Raw genomic sequence first — 15,504 nt, forward strand, 5'->3', positions numbered from 1 at the left:
ACGCTAGAGCGTTTGAAAAGCCAGTTTGACAATACTGTCCAAACTATGTGGCACAGAACAAAATGAGGTTTTAAGGCTCTTCTAAATGACAATAGTTGTTTGATACATTTACAAGGCAGTTTTGAAGAATGATAGTTAAATTGATTGATGAATGTGGATTAAGTAAGACAGTATTTAGAGAACAATGCAACAAAGATTATTAAAATTCTCTGTTGAAATGAAGTTACTGAGTTTGAAAGTTGTACATTTCAATTCAATCATATAAGTGTTCAGTGGTTGCTTGTTCACTAGGGTATAAATTCAAATGGGGCTAATGATATTTTAATTTTGTACTAGATATGGCAACAATATACCATCACAGAGATACAATTAAAATTAACCAAAACTTGTATTAGAATAAGTGGAAAAAAAATTTTAAATACACAATTAAAATGAGCGCTTTTATTGAAAAATTCATTCAAAGATTATGATAAGGAAATGTGAAGGGTTATGTAAAATATACAACCAAACCAAACAAAGCTGTTGGTCACATAAATCAAACCAAACACATAAAACAAACTAATCACATAAACCAAGCCAACTCTGTTGGTCTGTATAATGAAGAAAATGGATAATGACTGTATAATTTTATTAAAAGACACAATTTTAGCTTTCAGTGGTGTATTAAATTCTTTATTACAAATTTCGACATTGATCGCAATGAATCATAATAGGGATCATTTGTGAAAGATCCATCCCGGGGAAGAGGTAGACGTGCCTTATAGTGCTTGTTCTTTTGTGATATAGCAAATATCTAATTCAATTAAATCTCTTAAATTCCTCAGCATTTATTTATTTCATTTACTATTAGAGTGCAGATTTTGCTTAACCAGCAGCGTAAAGAATGCAAGTCCCAGAGTTCGTAAATGTTAAGAACATGATATGTCCATTATGTAAGAAATTAAAATTTTAAACACATCTAACAGGATTGCTCAGTATTTTGGTCTGGTCAAAACGTAAAACAGGATCGATTTGTTTTACATTTTTCCTATGAATTTTCGTAAAACAAAGAATCAAGTTATTAAAATATTAAAAATAATCTATAAAATTCGCTTGAAAATGTGATATTCCCGAAATCTGAGGAATCTCCTAATATTCAAGAAAATAATCTGAGAAATATTGCAATTTTGTTTTGGTAGCCAAACGTTTCCTAATCAACCATTTGAAAGGAATAGTGTAGCTTATTTGTCATTTATCCATCTGATCACCCAGACCAGTTACTCAATAAATAGATCAATATTATTATCGCGAGAAGAGCTGGGAAACACGCACAAACAATCAAACCATACGCAGGGTTTGAACCCTCGCCTTGTTATCAGGTTAACAGTTATATTCTTCTAATAATTATATTGACATCGTGACCTGCCGAGTTTTTGAAAATTGCAATAGATAGGAGAAAGGATTTTTACTTGTAGTGTGACTAAAGCTGTTTATTTTGGAATGAAATTGGAAAAATCATTCTCGTATCAGTAAATATGCTTAGATAAAATCTTGTTTTAGACATCAGTTGAAAAAATTAAAATCTTAAGTTCAACAAAATAAGTAACTAAAATATAAATAGCGCACGCCTAATAATAGACGCCAATCATAATGATTATTGTATTACAAGCTTGTATAATGTTAGGTTAAAATTTTATATTTACAGAAAATGCTCAGATTTCTTTGGCAAGGAAATGAATAGTTCATAAAATTAACTTTATCATGTTTAGTAACCAGAGTTTATATTCCAGATGAAATTAGTCCCGTTAAATATATTTCTTGCAGTTTCAATCTTCTAAAATTAATCACCATATGAATTCTACATTCGCCTAAAACATTCAATGCAACAGAAATGCAAAGTTCAAACATCCATACATAACACTTAGAATCCTGACCAATCGAAATTCGGAGTCACGAAGTTTAGAGCTATGTGTGTTCACGCATTTGTATGGTACAGTAGAGTTAATTTCAGTTCCTAAAAGCAATACACAGAATATTAATTCATTCACCTGGTGCACAGAGGCAGGCTCCTAAAACTGGATCGCATGTTGCTCCATTTTCGCAAGTGCAGTTATTCGAGCAAGCTTCTCCCCATGTCCAGTTTGGACAAATTTCACTGCACCTATAGGAAAAGGATGCAATTAATAGATATGTTTCGCTTAGTCGGTAGCTACGAAAATAGCAGTTAATTAAATAGGAATGTTACTGTGAAATGGCTTATTGTTATAGCTTGCCTAGAAGTATTATTTCGAAATGTGTAGATATGTTTGTATAGTAGTTTTATTAATGTTTCAAAACATGATTATTTCGCAAATGATATGCACTTTACTATTCCTTCACTTTACCAAAATATTAGTTTTTGATCATAATTTCATCTAAATGAATTAAATCCCTAATTAACACTAAAATAACATCCTTCAAATAGTTTTAAAGGGATATATGTTTGGATGAGTATTTTTTTTTTTTTTTAATTTTCATATGAGTTGTTCTCACTAAATAGATCTAACTAATAATCAATTATTATAGCGTAGTAGTTAGTTTGCTTGATTAAATATAGAAATGTTCGCAAGGGCTATCGATCTATTTATACAATCCATTACCGAGGACTTTCTATGGGAAACTAACTTGTATTTAGTTACACATGGAAAAATTCATTAAACCTAAAAATATTTTATCAGATAAAATTTCGGGATCGAAATACGATTTTTAATCCGCTTGCATGTTACGTATAGCATTTCAAATATAGAAAATTAAATTTAATATAATTTTTTTCTCGCTCAGTATCTTGTGAAAGGATAATTTCTTTAAAAAATACATTTAGGAGAAAATAAAGGATCAGTTACAAACTTTGAATGGCCCACCACAGGCCTAGTGTAAAATCGGTCAAGGGATCAAATTCCAGCGAACGGATTGGCTGCATGGTTTTCCCCATGTGAGCTTGTAGTATATGAACCAGTTTCCCTTAGAATGTCTTTCACGAGCGCATACCTCCCCCTTAGGCGACGTATCTCTGGAGTGCTTGGTCATAATGAAAGAAATCCAAATAATGCAAAATTTGAAAGCAACCATTTCCCGCTATTTTTTTTTCTGGATTTTGTTATTAGATGGTTAAGAGGAAATTCAAAAAATAAACTGCATTTAAAAGTGGATGATTATTTTAAAAACATTTCAAATCAGTCAATCAAACTCTTTTTAACTATGAAGGAAATAAGTAGTATAATCTCACACATTTAATTTTCAACATAATACTACTCTTTCTGTGAAATATTAAATGAAAAAGAAGAGCCAATACATAAATAATTTTGCTTCAGTCATGATATATTTGCTATGCGCTTTATAAATCCTGAACACTTACCGAGTTATTAAAACAATGAAGAATGACAATTTCTTATTCGTATTATTTCTTGGGCTGTATTTTAGATGGATCGAAACGGCTTCCCACGGTTTTACTCGTTAAGGCGTACAGAAAATACAAGTCAGAAAATACTAATCATATATTTTTTCCAAAATTAAATAAATAAATTGGACTTCTTAGATGGCAAACTTTTATGCTAATGAAATTAAATAACCGCGAATTTCAATTATTAACATCTGCTCTTTAATAAATAATTTGAAATTCGTGCAAAAATAAATATAATATTTTTCGACTCTTCAATGAAACAATCTTCTTGATAAGAAATCAATCACATTGCTTTCAGAATTTAAGTTCAATTACATGATATAGCAACAAATACCTCTTTTAGATAATAATATCTATGCCAGAGCATCTCTTCCTTTGTTTTCCGTATGGAGTAGGTAGAAAATTTAACGTGGTGAAATAAGATTAGTTCCAATTATGTCTTAACAAAGAGTTCCTAAAGGAAACTCATTCAAATTTATATTAGTTCAAATTTATATTCAAATTTATATTAGCAGAAGTCAATAGCTTATGCTACTAGAAATCAATGCAACCCAGTCACCATGCTTTTCGGTTACCTCCGATTACACTTTTGTGGGGACGTTTTTGGTGACAGGGAAATATCCTCATTACAGTTTGTATCTGCTTCTGACTTAACTTTTTTTTTTTTTTCAAACAGTCTGGAGTTGTCTGGTACGTAGTCTGTAATAACACGCAGTAAAGATTTCATATGCCTGTTCTTTATCTCCTTTTATAAACACTCGCTTATCTCGAAACAATACCACCGACAATCTATTGTCCATCTTCGCAGCATGCCAGTTTCACTTAATAAGCTTTCATCAATTTAAAGAGCTTTATTTCCTGCAGTTATCAATAGTTTCATGGACATATTTGCACCAGTCATTTATCACTTTTGGTGACATAACATAACCTAGTTTTCATTCACAGTACTTGATGGACATAGTTTCAAAAATCTATCTCGAAACAGTCATAACACTTCCGCATACTACTCTCAAACCAATTCTGATCACATATGCCAGATTCCTCTCGGCAAATTCTCTGCGACACTGTCACATAATTTTTTTGTCTGAATGTAATTTCATCGAATGGCTGTTTTGGTCAGTTGTTGCCGAAGAATACCGCACTTCTGAAAAACAATTACAGCTTCTGAATTCGTCACCAGCAAATATTTTATACTTGCTTTTAGTAATCATTAGTAACCCTTAAAGCTTCTTGACTAAACGTTAATGCATGCAAGAAGTAAATACTAACACCAAATTAAATGTCGACAGAATAGCACTGTGACTTTAAGCAAGTCATTGTTATAGAAACAAAAGAAAACTTTTTACGGAAGAACTTTTAATATTTGGATTAAAAAACTGATATACCTGTACTAACGTTTGTGAGGTTTCTTTAATTTGAATAACCCGTTATTTTATGTTTGGAACCTTTATTGTCACCTCTCTGTTTCCGTTCTCTCATCGGACTACAAATGAGCTCGCGTGTATTTACACTGAGACTTTGAGTTTGTTGAATCAAAGCGTGCTCTGTGTCTTAGAGGCCACGTTACTAGGTTTGATATTTTTACGTTCATAGAACGTTCGAGCTGCAAGCAACTCGAATCCACAATGAGCAACGCCTTCGCCTGGAATCGAACCGCGGACCTCTGGAATACGCGCTTAGCAAAACAAAAATTTCTGTCTTCAGCCTTGCCGTATACTTGCGATATTTAAATTCCCGTTGGTAAAAATCTGAGCCAACTTCGCTTTAAATTACTTTCTGTAGCCTTTGGCTATTAGTTATTTAAATTTAGCAGTACATTTGAATTTCTATTTTGAGTTCTTGCCATAAATGCTGGCGGATTTGTATGCACAAAAATTGCCTTCTGTTCATCTTATTTAGTTTAAAACAAAGGATCTTTGGCACCACTCTGAAGTTTTTGCTCTTACCTCAGACTTAACGATATGTCGTTTAATTTCTATAAAAAGGTTGGGAACAATTTATAACAGTGAAAAACTTTAAAACTTATGCATTTTATCTTTGTATGTTTTCTGAGATTTATACTTGGATTCTCTCGTAACGCATTTATTATCCAGCATTACATAAAGTAGAGCATGATTAAGCATTTTATTGAACACACAATACTTTGAAACTTGTAAAGAAGATTAAGCTTTACACAGTAAATACCGAGTGCAGGGGGGGATTCTTCTACATCAATAAATCACCCTCTTTAAAAGCAGATAAGAACGTGATTCTCAAAAAAAAAAAAAAAAAAAAAAAAAAATTGCATTTACTCCATACACTAAATCACTCTGAAAGGTACACTGATAGCTAGAGGCGATACATGAAGTGTTAACTCATTTATTTGAAATTTTGTCTGGTTGGACCAGTTTAATACTTGCACTGATATTTTCAGTTGACTACATTTCAGTTTAATACATGCATGAAATTCAATTGAGAAACTGCAGAAAAGCAGCTAAAATGGTATCTTCAGTGATTACAAGTAAGGACAAATGAAGCATAGGATAAAAAGGAAAAATCTGGAATAATTGCAAATAGCGAGGATATTTAAAATATCTCTACCTGCCTTCAAAGAATGTCATCGAAGACCGAAGATAGCAAACACGTACCCAACGAATAAAAAATATCATTCCAAGAAATATATGAATGAGGGGAGTGAATATACTTTCGAAATCAGTGGTTCACAGTAACACAAATACACACACATATAGATATCTATGTAAAAAATGAATAATTTTTTAAGCAGTTGCGTGGACTGGCTTTATTTCAGCATTTGCACTCCTAATGGTCAGAAATAGTGGTCATTTTATTATGGAGGTACCTAACAAGCGGCCACCATCTCCTCCTATGAAGGGAAGACAGACAGTTACAGCTATGCCGTCTCTAGGATTCGAACCCAAGCACCTCTGGTTTCATAATCGGCTCCCCTACCCATTATACCGCCCGGGCGGGTAAATGAATAAAGTAAAACACGGATTGCTTCGTTTGTTTTTCTCAGATTATTTTTAAATTTTGAACTTTAATTTGTGTCGTTACTGATTCAGAAACACACTGTTTTATTTCTTTCTTTCTTTTGTTACACCAAACTCCTGATGACGATGCAGCGAAGGACGAAAAGCTCATATTTCATTTTTGGTTTTGGCATTTCTTGCAGTTTCTTCTATTTCTTGTTTTCTTCTATTTCTTGCAGTTTGCCGCTGTGCTTCTCTTTTTTAATTTTTTCATAGATTGATTCGGAAATCCCATTAAATATGGGATGAATTTCAAACGTATCTTTTATTTTATTTTACATGATATATATTACCCTGAAGAGTCAGTAATGGGCTAATCTACCATTTACCGCTTTTTTGTTTTTGTATTTTGCACACTTATGTCACATTTATGGAGTCTTATGTCACACTTTTATTCTAAAGTTTGCCTTACTTTGATCAACTTATTACTTACAATTAGATTTGAATTTCATTTGTAAATATTCTAGTGATAATATTGTTTATTTAACGTTTACACTTTTCATTGCTCTTTATTTTACTTATGTTAAAATTTGTCACTGCAGCCACAGTATCTAAGCTACTTTTTAGCGTAAGCACTAAGAATTTTCTCTTAACATTATATATATATATATATATATATATATATAAAATAATAATAATAATAATAATAATAATAATAATAATAATTTATAATAAGAAAACTTTCCACATACCATCTCCAAGGAATACAAATTCGATTTAAAACTATTTAAATTTAATTCAAAAAATTATTTTAGCAGATTTTTATGTTTTCAAGCAAGGAGTTCTTGAAAATACTAATTTTAAATACTAATTAAAATTCTGACTAAAACGTTTTTTTCATTCACGCTTTTAAATTTAATTTGTATTCCTTGTAGATGGTACATGGAAAATTTTCTAATTATAAATTATTATGAATTATTGGTTGGTTTATTACTTTGTAGCTTTAGCGCAAGTCATAGGCGATTTAATTTACTTTTAATTACTTTTATTTTAAATTTATGTATATATGTAAGACACAAAATATGAAAACAAACTTCTAATTTTAATTGTTTAACCTCTTTTAGTTTTATTTAATTTGGGGGATCTCCGGCTAAAAATAGCGTATTATGTCTAAACTGCGTCATTTAAATTAATTATTGGATCTTACGTAATCCTTAACGTAGATATCTCTTGCCCAATCAAAATAATTGTGAACCACTTTTGACTTCCTCCCTTCTTCCTCTGCATTACTGGCCCACCAACGGCCGAGCGGTAAAGTCGCTGAACACTGGTAATTCGGTCCGAGGTTCGAATCCCGCGAACGGGCTGGCTGCATGGGTATTTTCGTGGTTTTCCCCATGTGTAACGTGTATACGAACCAGTTTCCCTTAGAAAGTCCTCCACGAAGGCATCCCTCCCCTTAGGCAGATAGCCCTAGTGTGCTTTGCCATAATTGAATACACCACTACACCACCTCTGCATTACTACGGTGACACTCTCTCTCTTCTCGCTCACACTTTCATCCTGTTAAAACGCTGCAGCAATCTTCTATGTTCGCTTCTATCGCAATGGTATCAAAATTGTAAATGTTCTGGAAATAGGCACAGTTGGAGTGCCTAGTGAATTGAGGCCACAAATGAAAATTTAAATAAATAAAAAATTTAATCCGGCTCGACTGTTTCTTCTTCAAAATGGATGGACATGCCATGCATCAAGTATATTTGCAATCAGCCTTTCTACGCATCTACATCTCAATGTTCTTCAATCAGTGCTTCCAAATTTGTGCTATCGTTACATGTACGTATATATACAGATATATATATGTATCCATACATTCATGCTTTATAGATATCCCTGTTGGGAATTAAATAGTAAACGATTGTGATGCAGTAAAATCTAACATGCTAATAAACGGTGTAAATAGTCACCTAATTCCTTTATATCCTGGTGCACAATAGCAAGTTCCATTCAAAATATCGCATACGCCTTCATTCTGGCATAAACATTTTTCAGTACAGTTTGGCCCATAAAAGCCCTTCTCGCATGGTAAATCACAGCGTATACCTCGCCAGCCTAGAATCGAAAACATAAATTAGAATATAAGCAAAATTCTGTACTTTATGATCTTTCGAGTAGATTCACTATATATCTCTTTCTTCAGACGCTATATAGTACCCTTTTCAATAATATTATATTTATATGCATTTGGTAACATTTCGGAGTTTATTCATTAAAATACATATTTACTTAATAATTCACGAGGTGAAAGTTCTCCAAACTCCAATAAAACTCTCTTGCTCCAAAAAATACTCCAAAACTTAACTTTCATCCTAAATATGGCCTATTTTGATTAAAATTAAATTATGGTTTCGTTCCTGAATTGAAAATGGATATCTTATTTCAGTCGCATTTCCGCTTTCTTAAGCGTACGAATTACATCCATTTTTGTTTTTACGCGGTAGATGTGATAAAAGAATACATAGTTACTTGGAACAAAGTTACTCAAAAATAATGTTCTGACAAAAATAATCTTTTTAGAACTTTACTGAGGAGAATTTCTCTAAACGTTATTTATGCGATTTTTAAGAAAGAGGTATTGAGAGATATTTATTTACATACTTTAAGAAAAGAAAAGTGAATTCATAAGATATGAGTCTCAATCCAACCGTAATTGAAATGATTGTCAATGGCTACTATGCTGTGGAAATAGCATTGGTACTGCATCGATGGTTGCAAGCTACGAACATTTTATTTCATAGTTGGTTTTTAATATAAAAATTTGAGGAAATCTTTTCTAACTGAAAATCTTCATTTATTCATTCTTAAAATTAAGATTAGAACTATATGTTAGATTTAAAAAGATCTTGAATTATTTTTTGGACCATAAACATTTTACATTTTTATTATGCAAATAAAACATTATTCAAGTATGTTACATCTAATGCTGTTTAGTATAAAATTAAATTTTCTTTTTAAACTAAAAAATTCGGAATATGTACTTTATAAATAGCATCATCTAAAACATGCAAGTAAAACTGTATAAATCTGTTTTATCCGTATATTTAATCGCTTAAAAGCCATATAAAAAGAAGACTTGGTATATGACCATTTTAGCATTTAATTTTTAGTGTAATTTTAATAGTTCATTTTTAATACTTTTCATTTTTGAAGCTTCGTAAATTCAGCCATTTACATTATTACTTACCTGCATTGCACAAACATATACCACTGATCGGAACACACACTGCTCCATTACGGCACTCGCAGGTATTCGAACAATTAAGACCCCAAGTACCATTCTCGCAAGTTGCATTGCATCTATCGTAGAATTAAAGAATACTAAAATAAAATATTATATTATATTAGGCACTTTTACTAAAGAAATTTTCTCGACTAGTTTAGTCTAGAAATTTAAGGTTTATATTTATACATATATACTGCGGCCATTCTCAAAAGACCAGTTGCATATTAAGATAATACATTCATTTAAAAAATTAAATGAAAATTGTAATTAATCATTGATAATAAGTGTAATTATTAATCAGAAGTTGCTCTAATTATTAATATAAATCTTATATATATATAATGCTATAAATAATATTGGCAAATCGGGAAAATTTGAGAAAAATTATACATTGCGTGTGATCATCGGGATTATTTAAACGGAAATTCTAAATTTCTACATGTAATCAAAGTACTATATTTTTTTAATTGCAGTTAGGCTACCGTATTGACGTATAGTAATGAAATATGAAGATGATTTCATGGCCTGGACAGGAAGTATGTCTGGAGCAGCACATTTTTGTGGCACGAGCGGCACATTTTTGGGGCACGAGCGGCACATTTTTGGAGATGTGACTTATTAGCGACAAAAATATAGCATGTAGCAACAAAAATACCATTTTATAATGTTAAAATTAGAATTTTACTCCTATAATGCACAGAGTGTTTTGATTTATGTATATATACGCCATTTTGAGTTTGTATAAATTCTAAGCAACAAACTCAAAACTGCCCCTGTTGGGAAAAGGTCTGGCTACAGATGTGGTGCGCCAGCAGTGTAAAAGAGGATACAGTTAAAAAAATGCGAAATTAATTCGATGCTATGAGAATAGGCGTACTGTGAATATATTTTAATTGCTAATAATTTATTTGCATTAAAATTACAAGCAACAAAATTAGGTTTCAAACTGTAAGGAAAAACACTAAATGCAAATTATAATTAAATTCCAAACATAAGGGGTAAAATGTATGAACATAGGGTGTTAGAAAGTAAGCAAATGAAACTAACTATGCTTTAATTATAAAAATTTAACGAATATGCAAAGGTCTGTGAAAAATATGCTAAAGCAAAAGCAAATAAACCTAGTTGGATACCACTGATTTATGGCCGCAGGTATTTGAATAGTCATATAGTCTAAATATCAGTTTCCCAGCACGTTAAATTTTAAAAAGTAAAGTATTTTGGTAAATAGAAACTACTACTCTTCGGCTTAAAGCATGTTGTTGCAACAATAGTGGCAATGCTCTCTCTTAAAAACAAAACACGTTAAGGTGAATTTGAAGCAGCTTCCGGACATAGTTATTCAAAACTCCGATTTTATTCTTAATGACATTGAGATCATTTTAAGAAGTTTGTAAAAACGCTTAAGATGTTTATAATTTTTTATCTTCTAGTCTGGATTAAATATGCATATTTTTTTGCTAATTATCAGGTATGTATTTACACTTGTTTTTTTCTTCTAATACATTACAATTTTATGTGTACTTACGTTGTTCCTCGATAACCAGCTGTGCATTTGCAAAAGCCATCTCTATGATCGCAGAAGCCACCGTTCGAACATTTGCACACTTTAGTACAGTTCTTTCCATATTTACCATATTCACAAGGCAGTTCACATTTCTCACCTCTCCAGCCTATGATAAAGAATTTTGAGTCAACATAATAGATAAAATGCATGTTTATCAGCAACCTGAGAAATCTGGTATTCTGTACAGATACTGAAATTTAACACAATGCTGACATTAAACAAAAAAAAAAGGATTTTGTAGAGATTTAAGAAACGTCTTCGTTGTGTTTGCATTTTACAAAATTATCCAACGTCGCTTAGATTTAAAATGTAATTACGGCATCTTAGAAGACTAACTTGACAGAGGAACAAACTGACAACTCTGAAAACAGCCCTGTATTCAATAATTTGAACCATTTAGTAAAGACTAATGTAATTCCTATACAGTATTAGTTTTATTAATAACAAATAATAGTGTTAAAATATCTAACAATATACACTACTGGCCATTAAAAATGCTACACCAAGAAATAAACCGCCGTTCGTCATTAAATTTTCGTAATAAATAGAGCAAGGTAAGGTACATATATATTTGGTCATCCTGTATAACCAATTCGGCTTATCAGTTGAACCAAAGGTTGGAGGAAGACAACCTAAACTGCCTGCATCAACTAAAAGGGGGTAATAATTTTATCTAGTTTTTAATCTTAATGTAAGTGTTGGATTTTAACAAAGTTTTTCAATAATAAATAAAACTGACAAAGAATATTCGACATACTAATTCAGAAGTCAAACAACAAAAATCAGCGTTATAAACTTCCAGATTAAAAATATCTGAAAATGCGTAGAAACGTCTTAGATAATTCTTCCAGCATTTCTTTTGATAAATGTAGTTACCTGATGTGCAATCACAGTATCCTGTAGACGTCAAACAATTTGCTCCGTTTTTGCATTCACATTCATTTGAACAGTTATAACCCCAAGTACCACTTGGACAACTCTCCTCACATCTGTGAAAAGATTAAAATTAAAAGTTATCTATGATCATAAATGAGCAAATTCTAGGTATTTATACGTTAGTGCAAAGAGAAACTTTTCGTTTGTATTTACCATTAGGATCTTTTCTGCAGACATTTTTGCACTAAAATATTTAATTGAGAAATTTTCAACATGAGTTTTTTTTATACAACTAGCTTAAAAATAATGCATTCGCTACATAAGTGTTAAAGAAAATTTTTGAATATCTGTAACATTAACAAATATTTCATATATTCTATCTTACACAGCAAAAAAATTATGTGTAAGAAGAAGACAGAATTAAGAAGAAATTTCTATAGATTGTCAACAGACTCGCATAAAGTTAATTTGCGATGATACTGTTTACAGACATAAATATTTTTTATGCTGTTGTTGTGTTGTGACTTATTTCATTTTTCTGACAATAACATCAGAACAAGTCTACGAAATTCACATTGGCAAGGAGTCCAAGATTGCGCTTGTCATTGGCAAGATTTCTGAGTACCATACAGGCAAGAGATACAGGTGACAGTAGGACTTTGCTCAGTTCAACCCTCAGTTTTGGGAGCACTCCAGAGGGTCGACGGTCTCCCACCCCTCTTCCCCTACCACCAACTTCTCGAGAGAACGTTCAGCTGGCCGCATATTTAGAGTGTCCCCATGCCGCACAAACAGTTACATATTTACAAAACGCATCCGTGCCTTTTTACGGTTTCGAACCCGGTCCCTTCCGTACACAGCGAAAAGCTTCACTAACCACTATCTCGATAAGGCGGCATTATTTTTTATTCCTAATACCATCACTAATCATAATCTATGTGCACGTACTTAATATCCTATGAGAAATTATGTATTTTAAAGAAGTTTGGTAAATGTTTGATAAAAATATAACACATTTTCTACGTTTTCCAGTTCATTCACTCAAAAAGAAATGATTATATTTTACTCCTTCCTTTGTATAGAAAAACGTGACGTTGACCTAGAGAATTTAAGAATCGAATATTAGTAGTATTTCTCATATGGTCATGAGTCGTCGTAACTTCAGCCATAAAAATACCGTGCTTACAAATTAAGTAAGAAGAGCCTTTCCCGTTGAAAAAAACATAGACAAATTCATGAGGCATTCGGGATTTATGATGAGGAGAAGATGAATATACGAAGAGTCTGCAGTGAGGCTATTTCCAGGAGTTATGTGACTGGTGCTGCTTTCCTGTGCGTCAAGGTTTCTTTGTTTCTTTGTAAACAGCATATAATACCATTCTGTCCGATCGGGGTTGCATCCACGATTGATTACTTTAAAAGATATTTGTTTGCCTATTGAAATACCTTGCATAATTTAAATCTGTATTGAACCATAGATTGTTTAGCTTACATGAACACGAAAGATGTATAGTGTGGGAAAATTAAACTCAACCGCAAATTAAGCACTTTGATTTGTTGTCAGTTATTATACTTTCTCAAAAGTTATTCATCCCAGAATCATTGAACAATCAGTGAATATTCACAGACTTTGATAACTTTGGTTCCATTCTCTATTATTTAGATTATGTATAATTTATGTTATAATATATAATAATATATAATAAGATGAAGAATATTTTATGTTTCAGTAATGGCGATGTATATGACGATATTTATGAAGATTTTAAAAGCGACGAGGAAGAAAGAGATCAAGCTAGAGAATATGTCTACTATGCAGGTATATCATGAAGTGAAAAAACGCAACGGTAAGAATTGTTATATTACTGAAATAACCAATTCTTTTATCTGAACAGATTGAACAACCAGACAAACAAATAAATTATATTCCTCATTATCGTAAATATAATGGACTTCCGAAACTATGCAACTTAAAATGTTATTGCAAGAAGGTAGCGACAAAAGTTTAGGAAATATATGCATAAATTTCTAATTGCCTATGCATTACATACTTATCGTTTTATCTGATTAAGAATTAGCGTTTATTGGTTAAGAAATATAATTACTGTCTTAAATTTTGATAACTAAAATTTTACTATTCTGAATATTGATAAATACGTGTGACTTTTCATTATTATTTATATGTGTTTCAAACTACCGTATGCCGTATAATGGGAACCAAGTGAGTGTTCACCTTTACCTCTCAAATGCATTTTTATAATATTACTTTCATCACATTAATATTTAATTTAATGTATTTTAAATGCTATCACCCTCTTAAAGGTAACAGCCTCATTTATTTCATTCCCAGCACTGCTGTGTAAAGGAATTCCGAAAATGCAAATATCTCCTTTGCTATTGCCAATAACTACAATTTGCTTTCCGATGCATTTATCAAATATTTTCATTTTTTGTGTGTTGTTTCAATTTCAAAGATGATAGACTATCCTGCGGAAAGGTTCGCATAATATTGCAAGAAACAACCGGAAAGACAAAACTCAGTTGTGCAGCAATAATTTCTGGTAGAGTATTATTCTAGATTTATGCTTCTTGTATATAAAATGTAAAAAGTAGTAATAATAATAATAATATTAAAACAAACATTCCTTATAAATTTCGGCCAAAGGCGGCTTTTTCAAAGGTGATGAAATTCATAAAGGAATTCAGCTCCATATGTTCTCATATATATTTAAATATTTTAATATAATCCGATACCCGCAACTTTGTTTTAATACCATTTTTGAAAAGATGCATTTCATCAGATTATTTTATGAAATGTGGTCTGTTTCGTTTATATAATATTTAAGAGTGGAGTATGAGAAATATCTCTTCGGTCCATAATTTATAGTACTTTATACACCTAACTAATAAATTAAAGTTTCGTTTAGTTTAGTTTATTAGATTACGCCAAAGCACTCGAAGGCTATCTGCCTTAAGGAAGGAATGCCTTCGTGGAGGACTTTTTAAGGGAAATTGGCTCGTATACACGTTACACATGGGGAAAGCCACGAAAACACCCATGCAGCCAGCCCGTTTGCGGGATTCGAACCTCAGACCGAACTACCAGTGTTCAGTGACGCTAATAAATTAAAACTGATATTTAAATACAAAAATTTATAACCTGTATTGTATTTGTAGAGACAATAGGATTTTTGGGGGCAGGAAAGCAGAAGAGATGAAAAATTAGCAGCGCCTTTGCTGGGAATCGAACCACAGACCTCTGAAATACCGGCTCAGTGTGCTGACCACTACACCACGAAGGCACGCTAGGAAGGAGGTTGAAATACCTTACATATTAATTAATATATCACATAAATATGCTAATAAAATAACACTGAAGGTAATTTAGAAA

At 31.8% G+C, this 15,504-nt stretch overlaps 1 protein-coding gene across 1 annotated transcript in view; it reads right to left on the reverse strand.

Annotated features, from left to right (window-relative positions):
* The window catches only part of LOC118181778 (uncharacterized), a 288,201-nt gene that overhangs the window by 126,503 nt on the left and 146,194 nt on the right, over nt 1-15,504 (reverse strand). Inside the window, exons 22-26 of the mRNA XM_085818801.1 lie at nt 12,114-12,226; nt 11,199-11,343; nt 9,632-9,744; nt 8,355-8,499; nt 2,028-2,140 (exon numbers count right to left, since the gene is read on the reverse strand). Coding sequence (XP_085674927.1) covers nt 2,028-2,140; nt 8,355-8,499; nt 9,632-9,744; nt 11,199-11,343; nt 12,114-12,226 — 629 coding nt within the window. The remainder of the gene's footprint in view (nt 1-2,027; nt 2,141-8,354; nt 8,500-9,631; nt 9,745-11,198; nt 11,344-12,113; nt 12,227-15,504) is intronic.

This window comes from Stegodyphus dumicola, chromosome 6 (genome assembly GCF_044657685.1).
Source record: "Stegodyphus dumicola isolate Sdum_Otavi_A_Nest chromosome 6, ASM4465768v1".
NCBI lineage: Eukaryota > Metazoa > Arthropoda > Arachnida > Araneae > Eresidae > Stegodyphus > Stegodyphus dumicola.